Source organism: Somniosus microcephalus, chromosome 15 (assembly GCF_052327205.1).
Source record: "Somniosus microcephalus isolate GS21.2 chromosome 15, FLI_Smic_1.0, whole genome shotgun sequence".
Taxonomy (NCBI): Eukaryota; Metazoa; Chordata; class Chondrichthyes; order Squaliformes; family Somniosidae; genus Somniosus; species Somniosus microcephalus.
Window position 1 is genome coordinate 120,796,601 of NC_141001.1, and position 13,317 is coordinate 120,809,917.

General features: G+C 49.1%; 1 protein-coding gene across 1 annotated transcript in view; it reads right to left on the bottom strand.

Annotated features, from left to right (window-relative positions):
• LOC147107190 (F-actin-monooxygenase mical2-like) overlaps positions 1-13,317 on the bottom strand; it is a 413,970-nt gene that overhangs the window by 265,835 nt on the left and 134,818 nt on the right. The window contains exons 3-4 of the mRNA XM_086008370.1: positions 2,144-2,351; positions 749-865 (exon numbers count right to left, since the gene is read on the bottom strand). Of these exons, the coding sequence (XP_085864496.1) occupies positions 749-865; positions 2,144-2,351 (325 nt within the window). The remainder of the gene's footprint in view (positions 1-748; positions 866-2,143; positions 2,352-13,317) is intronic.

Below are 13,317 nucleotides of genomic sequence, written 5' to 3' on the forward strand. Positions count from 1 at the left end.
CGAGTGTCCAAAAATCTATCGATCTCTGTCACAAGTTGTTGTGATCTGGAATGCGCTGCCTGAAAGGGCGGTGGAAGCAGATTCAATAATAACTTTCAAAAGGGAATTGGATAAATACTTGAAAAGGAAAAATTTGCAGGGCAGTGGGGAAAGAAAACAAAGACTTGCATTTCTCCAGCGCCTTTCACAACCACCGGACATCTCAAAGCGCTTTACAGCCAATGAAGTACTTTTAAAGTGTAGTCACTGTTGTAATTGGGGAAAGAGCCGGGGGGGGTGGGACTAATTGGAGAGCTCTTTCAAAGAGCCGGCACAGGCACGATGGGCCGAATGGTCTCCTTCTGTGTTGTAAGATTGGTTCTAAGTTTACTTGTTTGGAGAGCAGCAAATGAATGCTGCAAACTTCAGGCAGCATAAGCTCATCAATTCTCCCGTCCGTCGATAGTAAACTCCCACCCCCTGCGTCTGTCGAGTCAGTCAAACTCAATTAGTTTGACCGCAGGGGATCTGTGACTAGACTCAGTGTGCCCTGGACCATGGGGAGGACAAGAGACACAATGGCCACCAGAGTCCATGTGTGCTGTCCGACAACCGCCCCCCTGCTGGAAAGGGGCACGTGCGCTGAAGCCGGGCGATGAACGGACGACACCTACTGTGGGTGAATAGCTGGCGGCCGGGCCAGGCCACAGAAAGATTGGTGGGGGGGGGGGGGACGGGGCACGGGGAGAGAGTAAAATGGCAAACTCACTTTGGGTTTCCTGATCTTCAAGCGGCTCCAGTAACTGCAAAAACTCCACATTAACGTGAATCTCCACGCCGAGCAACAGTGCCACTTTCACCAGGATTAGCTGCAGCTGCCGAATACCTGCCAGCCAAGACAAAAACACAGAGCGAATCAGTAAAGCCCAGCTAGCACCTAGGGGCAAGAATCAGTGCCACTTCCACCCAATCAGAAAAATCAACACGGCACATGAACCCAAACTCAGCATTGAAACAGAGGGAGCTGATTTTCCTAATTCTCTACTTAACAAAACGGTTAAAAAAAATTAAGAAGGAAGACTTTCCAGGGCTGTGGGGAAAGAGCCGGGGGGAGTGGGACTAATTGGAGAGCTCTTTCAAAGAGCCGGCACAGGCACGATGGGCCGAATGGCCTCCTCCTGTGCTGTATTTCTATAACAACCAGGCAGTGAGCTACAGGCTGCGATTCATTCACCCCTTCTGCTGGGTCCCAGCAACGGCTCCAATGTTCCTCTTCTGATTTAGGACTTGCTTGAAACTTGGAGACTGAAAGACAGTTTCAAACTCGCTGCTCATACTCTGGGACTGTGAACAACATTAGGAAGGATGTCAAGGCCTTGGAGAGGGTGCAGAGGAGATTTACCAGAATGGTGCCAGGGGATGAGTGACTGCGGTTGTGCGAGAAGCTGGGGTTGTTCTCCTTAGACCAGAGAAGGTTCAGGGGAGATTTAATAGAGGCGTTCAAAATCATGAAGGGTTTTGATGGAGTAAATAAGGAGAAACTGTTTCCAGTGGCAGGAGGGTCGGTAACCAGAGGACACAGATTGAAGATAATCGGCAAAAGAACCAGAGAGGGGAGAGGAGGAGAATGTTTTTTACGCAGCGAGTTGTTGTGATCTGGAATGCGCTGCCTGAAAGTGTGGTGGAAGCAGATTCAATAGTAACTTTCAAAAGGGAATTGGATATGTGGTAAAAATGTGGAACTCATTACCACAGGGAGCGGTTGAGGCGAATAGTATAGATGCATTTAAGGGGGATCTGGATAAACACATGAGGGAGAAAGGAATAGAAGGATATGCTGATAGGATGAGATGAAGAGGGGTGGGAGGAGGCTCGTGTGGAGCATAAACACAGGCACAGACCAGTTGGGCCAAATGGCCTGTTTCTGTGCTGTATATCCTGTGTAATTTGTACTTGAAAAGGAAAAATTTGCAGGGCTATGGGGAAAGAGCAGGTGGCAGTGGGACTAATTGGAGAGCTCGTTCAAAGAGCTGGCACAGGAACGATGGGCCGAATGGCCTCCTTCTGGGCTGTCTGATTCTACAACCGCTCAGGAAGGTTTCCATATCTTCAGGATGGGGCCTAGTTTTCAGGCGAGCGTTCTCTCTGTCTGAAAGCTACTTACTGATGTGATCTATAGCTCCTGCACAGAATTTCCCATAAAACTTCTTTGCAGCCAGGGCGCGCAGGTCCTGAATGGTGTACGGCCACAGGTGCAAGACATTGTTCCTGGCAAAAGTCTCCCTCTTCTCAACCACCACCACCTTGCATCCCAGGAAGGCCAGCTCGATGCTGGTTCGCAGTCCGCAAGGTCCCGCTCCGATGATCAAACACTGAAACAAAAATTCATTTCGATAATTAAACACCTCAAAAGCGCATCGATCGAGGGAAAAGGGAAATAAAACCAGGAAAGAAAATCAAGAGAGTGAAAGAGAGAGAGGAGAGAGAGAAAAAGAGAAAAGAGGGAGCGAGAGACACAGACAGAAAGAGACAGATGGACAGACTGAAAGACAGACAAACTTGCATTTATATAGTGTCTTACAGCCAATGAAGTACTTTTGAAGTGTAGTCACTGTTGTAATGTAGGAAACGTAACAGCCAATTTGCGCACAGCAAGCTCCCACAAACAGCAATGTGATAATGGCCCGATAATCTGTTTTAGTGATGTTGGTTGAGGGATAAATATTGGCCAGGACACTGGGGAGAGCTCCCCTGCTCTTCTTCGAAATAGTGGCCGTGGGATCTTTTACATCTGCCTGAGAGAGCAGACGGGGCCTTGGTTTAATGTCTCATCCGAAAGACGGCACCTCCGACAGTGCAGCGCTCCCTCAGCGGTGACACCCCGACAGTGCAGCGCTCCCTCAGCAGTGACACCCCGACAGTGCAGCGCTCCCTCAGCGGTGACACCCCGACAGTGCAGCGCTCCCTCAGCAGTGACACCCCGACAGTGCAGCGCTCCCTCAGCAGTGACACCCCGACAGTGCAGCGCTCCCTCAGCAGTGACACCCCGACAGTGCAGCGCTCCCTCAGCGGTGACACCCCGACAGTGCAGCGCTCCCTCAGCAGTGACACTCCAACAGTGCAGTGCTGCACTGAAGGTTATCATTTCTGCTCACGAGTAAAGGCTTCTGGTTCCTAAGACCTCACAATCCTCCAGCCGGTTCCCTGGTTGTATTTTGGTTAAACCCTCCTATTTGTTCTCGCTTCCTGGGAGGTGATGATGTAACTAACAACAGGAAGTTGATTTGAAAGCATTTCCTACACCACAAAGAGCAAGCCAAAAATGTGCATGTTTGGAACGCCAAACATTTAAAGACTGAACAAAACAAGAGAATTAACGAATACCTTTGGCGCGTTGGTTATATGCAGCGTATATCATTGAATATGTTACACAGACTTAAAAGCAATGGAACGAAACACTTCCTCCCCTAGATTGTGGTGAATGCACAGTTCGAAAGCTGAAATGGTCCCTTTACTGTGTGAACGTGCATTTACGTCGAGAAATTGAGGCCCAGGTCTAGGGGTTGAAAGTTGGCGCTCATCTTAGACTTGACTATTCCAACGCACTCCTGGCTGGCCTCCCACTTTCTACCCTATGTAAACTTGAAACCATCCAAAACTCGGCTGCCCGTGTCCCAACTCGCACCAAGTCTCGTTCACCCATCACCACTGTGCTCGCTGACCTACATTGGCTCCTGGTTAAGCAACGCCTCGATTTTAAAATTCTCATCCTTGTTTTCAAATCCCTCCATGGCCTCGCCCCTCCCTATCTCTGTAATCTCCTTCAGCCCCACAACCCCCCCGAGATATCTGCGCTCCTCTAATTCTGCCCTCTTGAGCATCCCTGATTTTAATCGCTCCCCCATTGGCGGTCGTGCCTTCAGCTGCCTGGGCCCCAAGCTCTGGAATTCCCTCCCTAAACCTCTCCTCCTCTCTCTCCTCCTTTAAGACGCTCCTTAAAACCGACCTCTTTGACCAAGCTTTTGGTCACCTGTCCTAATTTATCCTTATGTGGATTGGTGTCAGATTTTTGTGTGTTATAAATACTCCTCTGAAGCACCTTGGGGCGTTTTACTAAGTTAAAGTTGTACAAATACAAGGTGTTGTTGAGTCACAGAGGTGGATGGGACTGTAGCTCACTCTGGGAGCAAAGACCTGGGGGAGAAAAAATCACCGGAGCATTTGGAAAATGGTGGGCTTTTTTTTTAACATCTCCTTCGAACGCTTTCACTCATCAGTTCTAAAATAACACTGCAGATGGGGGAAGAAAGGGCTGTTAAGTTAAGAAACATCCAATCGGCTAATGAAGGGTGGACGTGTCAGGCGACCGAAGGCGGGGGGGGGAGGGAGGGGTGCGTGCAGGGCAGTGGGAGACGGGAGGTCCTGTGATGAAACCCTCAGGAATACGGCCAAGCAGAGTTGGCGACCCGACCCCGAGGGAACGCAGCTGGTTGCTGTAATGTATATACCTTTAAGGGGGGAACTACTTTTTACAGCTCATGTACACTGTAGTACCAGCAGTAACCACACCTGTATATAGCACTGAGTAGTAATCTGTACAGTCAGTTCCACTGTGAGCCACGTTGAGTAAACACCTGTTGTACCATTTCTCCTGCAGTCTGTGTCTTATTATACACAGACACAACAGTTGCCTCTTCCTTGCCCACCGCACATCAATGCCGGCGCAGAGGTTGTGGTGTCTGCCCTCCCCTCTCACTCACCTGTCCTCATGGCTCCCTTTTAGCACTGTGTCAGTGTTGTGTCTGATTACGCGCCTGCGAAGCACCTTGAGACCAATGTTGCCTCTAGTTATTTTTTTTTTGGGTGCGCGGCCCCTTTAAGGGGCTGAGCGGCCCATTCACAATGCGGCCCCGTGCGCGGCTATTCCTATTTAAAAGCGGGTGAGCCGGCCGCGCGGGAGCTGCAGGGCACTGGGTGGCCGCGCGGCTTCAAGGGAACATTGCTCGGGACGTTTTGCTACGTTAACAGGCGCTACATAAATGCAGGTTGTTGTTTGTGGTGATCACAAGGAGTCGTAATGCACTCTGCAGACTGTCCTGGGTGTCAGCAGATGGACACTCGATGCTCTCGTGTGACGGCGCTAGACCTGCTCTCCCAGTACAGGGTTAATCTGGTTAAACGGGTTTACACGCCCATTACAATAGCAGAGAGGTGAAACTCGCTGGAGTTTAGAAGAAAGAGAGGGGATCTCATTGAAACTTATAAAATTCTAACAGGACTAGACAGACTAGATGCGGGAAGGATGTTCCCAATGGCGGGGGAGTCCAGAACCAGGGGTCACAGTCTAAGGATAAGGGGTAAGCCATTTAGGACAGAGATGAGGAGGAATTTCTTCACCCAGAGAGTGGTGAACCTGTGGAATTCTTTACCACAGAAGGCAGTAGGGGCCAATTCATTAACTATATTCAAGAAGGAGTTGGATATATTTCTTAAGGCTAAAGGGATCAAGGGATATGGGGAGAAAGCAGGGACAGGGTACTGAATTTGGATTAACAACAGAAAATGCTGGAGAAACTCAGCAGGCCAGGCAACATCCATGGAGAGAAAATAGAGTCAACGTTTCGGGTCAAACCCTTTGTCAAGACTGGAAAGGCACAGGAAATGAAATAGATTGAAAGGCCAGGCTGGGAGAGAACAAAAGAGAAGTGAAGAGACATTAAGAGGTATTCAAAACGAGACGAGATGGTGATAGGACTAGTGGAGACAAAAGACGGCTCTACATTAGGTGTGAAATGTGCTGGCAGAATGGGAGACAGCTGCTGTGTGGGAGAGAGAAAAAGGGGGAAGGGCACAAAACAAAGGTGTGGATAAAAAATATATATAAAAATGTAATAGGGGCCGAGGTTATGATCTGAAATTGTTGAACTCGATATTAAGTCCGGAAGGCTGTAAAGTGCCTAATCGGAAGATGAGGTGCTGTTCCTCGAGTTTACGGTGAGCTTCCATGGAACAATGCAAGAGCCCAAGTACAGTGAGGTCCGAGTGGGAATGGGGCGATGAATTAAAGTGACAGGCGAACGGAAGCTCGGGGTCACCCTTACGGACTAAACGGAGGTGTTCCGCAAAACGGTCACCCAATCTGCGTTTGGTCTTCGGATGATCAGCCATGATCTCATTGAATGGCGGAGCGGGCTCGAGGGGCCGAATGGCCTACTCCTGCTCCTATCTTCTATGTTTCTATGTTAAACGTGACAGGGACACGTTAGGTGATCTTCCGTTCATTTCTAGCCTGGAGTCTCGGAGATAAAACAAAAAGCTGGAGTCAGAGACGCCAAATGTAGTTTTTTGAGAGAAAGACTCGCTTACTTTCTTGATTCTATTTTGACACATTGCCCTCTCAGCAACGCCCATATATTTAAGCAACTTTGCAACCTGTCTCACTGTTTCTCATCACGGTGTCAGCCGTGGCTCAGTGGGTCGCACTCTCTCGCCTCCGAGTCAGAAGGTTGTGGGTCCCACTCCAGGGACTTGAGCACGTAATCCAAGGTGACGCTCCCGGGGCAGTACTGAGGGAGTGCTGTACTGTCGGAGATGCTGTCTTTTGGATGAGATGTTAAACCGAGGCACCGTCTGCTCTCTCAGGTGGACATAAAAGATCCCAGAGCACTATTTCGAAGACGATCAGGGGAGTTCTCTCCAGTGTCCTGGGGCCAATATTTATCCCTCAATTAACATCACTAAAACAGATTATCTGGTCATTATCACATTGCTGTTTGTGGGAGCTTTCTGTGCCCAAATTGGCTGCCATGTCTCCCACATTACAACAGTGACTACACTTCAAAAGTACTTCATTGGCTGTAAAGCGCTTTGGGACGTCCGGTGGCTATGAAAGGAGCTGTAGAAATGGGAGTCTTTCTTTCTTCCAAGTCTAGAACCTCGAGCTCCCCTAGTGTTGCTGGGGCTGCTGATGTCTTGGGGGAGGGAGGGTGGGGCTGACTTGCCGATCTCAAACTGCTCTGCAAACCTGAGAGTGGAACACTCTCCCCATTCCTCCCCTTCGCAAGAAAATAAAAATTAAGAGCAGGAGTCGGCCATTCGGCCCCTCGAGCCTGCTCCGCCATTCAATAAGATCATGGCTGATCATCGACCTCAACTCCACTTTCCCGCCCGATCGCCATATCCCTCGATTCCCCTCGAGTCCAAAAATCTATCGATCTCAGTCTTGAATATACTCAACGACTCAGCATCCACAGCCCTCTGGGGTAGAGAATTCCAAAGATTCACAACCTTCGGAGTGAAGAAATTCCTCCTCATCTCAGTCTTCAATGGCCTCTTCCTCTTCCTCCTCCTCCTCCTCTAGCAGGATGAAGTCACTTCAAACTGCGCTGGTCCAGGGCTGCAGGATTGGTGGGTGAAGCCCTGGTAAATGTCCCATGTAATTCCTGTGCCATTGATTCATCATGAACCACACTGAATTGTCAAACATCCAGCTCGGGGAAGAGATGGTGCTTGTTGCCTTTTTTGGTGATTTATTAAATGTTGCAGAAAATGACATAACCAGGCAGGATTTCAGCCATGTTATGAAAACATCTCCTGGTATAAACATGTCCCAACGTGCACACACAATCCTTTCTATGCCTTTCGCATTTTCAATTTTCTTTCGAAACCCACAGACGTGCAACATCTTGAACCTCTCTGGAAGGGGTCATGTTAGATATAAAAGGGAGAGCTTCACAATTGGAAAGAGGCAAAGAGAGAGGTGGGGGAAGTGCGGGGGGCAGATTTGTTGTCCGGGCATTAATCTGGCGATGGTGATCGACCGCCCACCTGATCTTCATTCACATCGAAATCAACGGAGATGGGAATGAAAGTCAGCTGCTCTCTCTCTCGTTTCATAATCAGCTGGTCAATATATATATATATATTTTCAGTCTCTATATATATTATCGGCTGGGGAGAGGCGAGGGCAGGGGGAGAGGTGGGGGGGAGGGGGAGAGGCGTGGGGGGAAAGGGAGAGGCGCGGGGGAGAGGGAGAGGCGGGTGGAGGGGAGAGGCGGGGGGAGGGGGAGAGGCGGGCGGAGGGAGAGATGCGGGCGGAGGGAGAGGCGGGGAGTGAGTGAGGCGGGGAGGGGGAGAGGTGGGGTAGAGGGGGAGAGGCGGGGTAGAGGGGGAGAGGCGGGAGGAGGGGTGAGGAGAAACCTTCTGTTGGTTACCGCTCAGTGGAAAGTATAAGAATCAGTAGATGGGCTGATTTAGCACAGCCAGGATCACATTGACTGCGAGCTGAGAGCAAAATCTAGGCCAGTTACACATTTCTGTTAAAAAAAAACAGACTGCACTGATTAATTGTTGAACTCTGTCAGCCTGTAATGAAAACCAGAACTTACAGTAATATAGAATTCAGCTTCAACAATCATATTTAGATGACCTTGACATATTGTTGTTGGTCTACAGTCAGCTGTGGCTCAGTGGGCAGCACTCTCGCCTGTGTCAGAAGGTTGTGGGTTCAAGTCCCACTCCGGAGACTTGAGCACATAATCAATGCTGACACTCTCAGTGCAGTACCGAGCAAGTGCTGCACTGTCGGAGGGGAAGTACTGAGCAAGTGCTGCACTGTCGGAGGGGCAATACTGAGGGAGCACCGCACTATCGGAGGGGCAATACTGAGGGAGTGCTGCACTGTCGGAGGGGCAATACTGAGCAAGTGCTGCACTGTCGGAGGGGCAATACTGAGGGAGTGCTGCACTGTCGGAGGGGCAATACTGAGGGAGCGCTGCACTGTCAGAGGGGCAATACTGAGGGAGCGCTGCACTGTCAGAGGGGCAGTACTGATGGTGCGCTGCACTGTCGGAGGGGTAATACTGAGGGAGCGCTGCACTGTCAGAATGGCAATACTGAGCAAGTGCTGCACTGTCGGAGGGGTAATACTGAGGGAGCGCTGCACTGTCGGAGGGGTAATACTGAGGGAGCGCTGCACTGTCAGAGGGGCAGTACTGATGGTGCGCTGCACTGTCAGAGGGGCAGTACTGACGGTGCGCTGCGCTGTCGGAGGGACAGTACTGAGGGAGTGCTGCACTGTCGGAGGGGCAGTACTGAGGGAGCGCTGCACTGTCGGAGGGGCAGTACTGAGGGAGCGCTGCACTGTCGGAGGGGCAGTACTGAGGGAGCGCTGCACTGTCGGAGGGGCAGTACTGAGGGAGCGCTGCACTGTCGGAGGGGCAGTACTGAGGGAGCGCTGCACTGTCGGAGGGGCAGTACTGAGGGAGCGCCGCACTGCCGGAGGGGCAGTACTGAGAGAGCTCCGCACTGTCGGAGGGGCAGTACTGAGGGAGTGTTGCACTGTCGGAGGGGCAGTACTGAGGGAGTGTTGCACTGTCGGAGGGGCAGTACTGAGGGAGTGTTGCACTGTCGGAGGGGCAGTACTGAGGGAGTGTTGCACTGTCGGAGGGGCAGTACTGAGGGAGCGCTGCACTGTCGGAGGGGCAGTACTGAGAGAGCTCCGCACTGTCGGAGGGGCAGTACTGAGGGAGCACTGCACTGTCGGTGGTGCCGTCTTTCGGATGAAACTTTAAACCAAGGCCCTGTCTGCTCTCTCAGGTGGATGTAAAAGATCCCACGGCACTATTTCAAAGAAAAGCAGGGGAGTTCACCCCGGTGTCCTGGGGCCAATATTTATCCCTCACTGAGAAACCCCCTTTACAATAGCAACAACTTGCGTTTCTATAGAAACATAGAAGATAGGAGCAGGAGTAGGCCATTCGGCCCCTCGAGCCTGTTCCGCCATTTAATGAGATCATGGCTGATCATCCAAATTAAGTACCCTGTCCCTGCTTTCTCCCCATATCCCTTGATCCCTTTAGCCTTAAGAAATATATCTAACTCCTTCTTGAATATATTTAATGAATTGGCCTCTACTGCCTTCTGTGATAGAGAATAGGAAGGATGTTCCCGATGGCGGGGGAGTCCAGAACCAGGGGTCACAGTCTAAGGATAAGGGGTAAGCCATTTAGGACAGAGATGAGGAGGAATTTCTTCACCACTCTCTGGGTGAAGAAATTCCTCCTCATCTCTGTCCTAAATGGCTTACCCCTTATCCTTAGACTGTGACCCCTGGTTCTGGACTCCCCCGCCATCGGGAACATCCTTCCTGCATCTAGTCTGTCTAGTCCTGTTAGAATTTTATAAGTTTCAATGCGATCCCCTCTCATTCTTCTAAACTATAGCGAATACAAGCCCAATCGACCCAATCTCTCCTCATACGTCATTCCTGCCATCCCAGGTATCAGTCTGGTGAATCTTCGCTGCACTCCCTCCATGGCAAGAACATCCTTCCTCAGGTAAGACGATCAAAACTGTACACAATACTCAAGGTGTGGTCTCACCAAGGCCCTGTACAACTGCAGCAAGACATCCTTGCTCCTGTACTCGAATCCTCTCGCTATGAAGGTCAACATACCATTTGCCTTCTTAACCACCTGCTGCACCTGCATGTTTACCTTCAGCGACTGGTGCACATGGACACCCAGGTCTCGTTGCACTTCCCCTTTTCCCAATCTATTGCCGTTCAGATAATAATCTGCCTTCCTGTTTTTGCCACCAAAGTGGATAACCTCGCATTTATCTACATTATACTGCATCTGCCATGCATCTGCCCAATCACCCAACCTGTCCAAATCATACCGGAGTTTCTCTGCATCCTCCTCACAGCACACACGCCCACCCAGCTTTGTGTCATCTGCAAACTTGGAGATATTACATCTAGTTCCCTTGTCTAGATCATTAATATATATTGTGAATAACTGGGGTCCTAGCACTGATCCCTGCGGTACCCCACTAGTCACTGCCTGCCACTCGGAAAAAGACCCGTTTATTCCAACTCTTTGCTTCCTGTCTGCCAACCAGTTCTCTATCAAAGTCAGTACCTTACCCCCAATCCCATGTGCTTTAACTTTGCACGCTAATCTCTTATGCGGGACCTTATCAAAAGCCTTCTGAAAGTCCAAATACACCACATCCACTGGTTCTCCCTTATCTATTCTGCCAGTTACATCCTCAAAAAATTCCAGTATATTAGTCAAGCATGATTTACCTTTTGTAAATCCATGTTGACTTTGTCCGATCCTGTCACTGTTTTCCAAGTGCTCAGCTATTACATGTTTTATAATGGACTCCAGCATTTTCTCCACTACCAATGCCAGGCTTACCGGTCTATAATTCCCCGTTTTCTCTCTACCACCTTTTTTAAATAGTGGGGTTACATTAGCTACCCTCCAATCCATGGGAACTATTCCAGAGTCTATAGAATTTTGGAAGATGACCAGCAATGCATCTACTATTTCTAGGGCCACTTCCTGAAGTACCCTAGGATGTAGATTATCAGGCCCTGGGGATTTATTGGCCTTCAATCCCGTCAATTTCCCTAACACCATTTCCCTACAAATACTGATTTCATTCAGTTCCTCCCTCTCGTTAGATCCTATGTTCCTCCTTTGTGAAGACAGAACCAAAGTATGTATTTAATTGGTCTGCCATTTCTTTGTTCCCCATTTGTTCCCCATTATAAATTCCCCTGATTCTGACTGCAAGGGGCCTACACTTGACTTCACCAATCTTTTTCTCTTCACATATCTATAAAAGCTTTTACAGTCAGTTTTTATGTTCCCTGAAAGCTTACTCTCATAATCGATTTTCCCCCTCTTAATTAATCCCTTTGTTCTCCTTTGCTGAATCCTAAACTACTCCCAATCCTCAGGTTTGCTGCTTTTTCTGGCCAATTTATATGTCCTCTCCTTGGATCTTATGCTATCCCTAATTTCCCTCGTTAGCCACGGTTGAGTCTCATTTTTGTTTCATTTTTATGCCAAACAGGGATGAACAAATTCTGTAGTTCATCCATGCGATCTTTAAATGTTTGCCATTGCCTATCCACTGTCAATCCTTTAAGTAACGTTCCCCAATCCATCCTAGCCAACTCACGCCTCATACCATCATAGTTTCCTTTATTTAAATTCAGTCTCGTCTCTGAGTCAAATACTTCACTCTCCAGCTTAATGAAGAATTCTATCATATTATGATCGCTCCTCCCCAAGGGGCCTCGCACAACAACATTGCTAATTTATCCTTTCTCATTACATAATACCCAGTCTAAGATGGCCTGATCTCTAGTTGGTTCCTAGACATATTGGACCATGAAACCATCCAATATACACTCTAGGAATTCCTCCTCCACAGTATTGTTACTAATTTGGTTAGCCCAATCTATATGTAGATTAAAGTCACCCATGATAACTGCTGTGCCCTTATTGCACGCTTCTCTAATTTCCTGTTTAATGCCGTTACTGACGTTCTGGCCCATCAGTTGGAATGTTGGCGACAGTATTGGATTCGACATCATTATTTCCAACCACTGTCTGATCGTAGCTCTTCTAGGAAGAGGTTAAAAGCCTTGGCAACGTTTCCCTGAAGGACCCAGAGGCAGTAAGTGGTGATGTGTGAGTTAGGAAAGGATCACACAAATTACAGCTAAAAATACCACGGTAACTAGGGGCCCTTAAGTGGATGGGTTTGAAGCCAGCAAACCTGTCGCTTTTAATCTTGGCAAGGCGAGCCATTGATTGAATAATGACTAAAAACTGCAGTCAGTTGCTGTCAGTAGAATCGCACCATGCCCTTTCATGGTGTTCTCTCTGTAAACCCGCCGTTTGCCCGCTTTGTAAACAGGATGAGCAGAGTCACGCTTGCCTTGGTAGAACGTTACGAATGAATCGACCGTGTAAAGTCCTCCTTTAAGACGCTCCTTAAAACCTACCTCTCTGACCAAGCTTTTGGCCACCTGTCCCAATATCTCCTCCTGTGGCTCGGTGTCAAATACTGTCTGATTACACTCCTGTGAAGCGCCTTGGGACGTTTTACCAGCTAAATGGCGCTAACGTTCTACCAAGGCAAGCGTGGCTCTGCTCATCCTGTTTACAAAGCGGGCAAACGGCGGGTTTACAGAGAGAACACCATGAAAGGGCATGGTACATTTCTACTGACAGCAACTGACTGCAGTTTTTAGCCATTATTTAATCAATGGCTCGCCTTGCCAAGATTAAAAGCGACAGGATTGCTGGCTTCAAACCCAAACACTTAAGGGCCCCTAGTTACCGTGGTATTTTTAGCTGTAGTTTGTGTGATCCTTTTCCTAACTCTTCCCACCGTGGCCCAAACACATCACCACTTACTGCCCCTGGGTCCTTCAGGAAAATGTTGCCAAGGCTTTTAACCTCTTCCCAGAGGAGCTACATGTTAAGTCCGTGAATGATTGAGACACGGACTAGCAGGAGAGAAAACAAAACG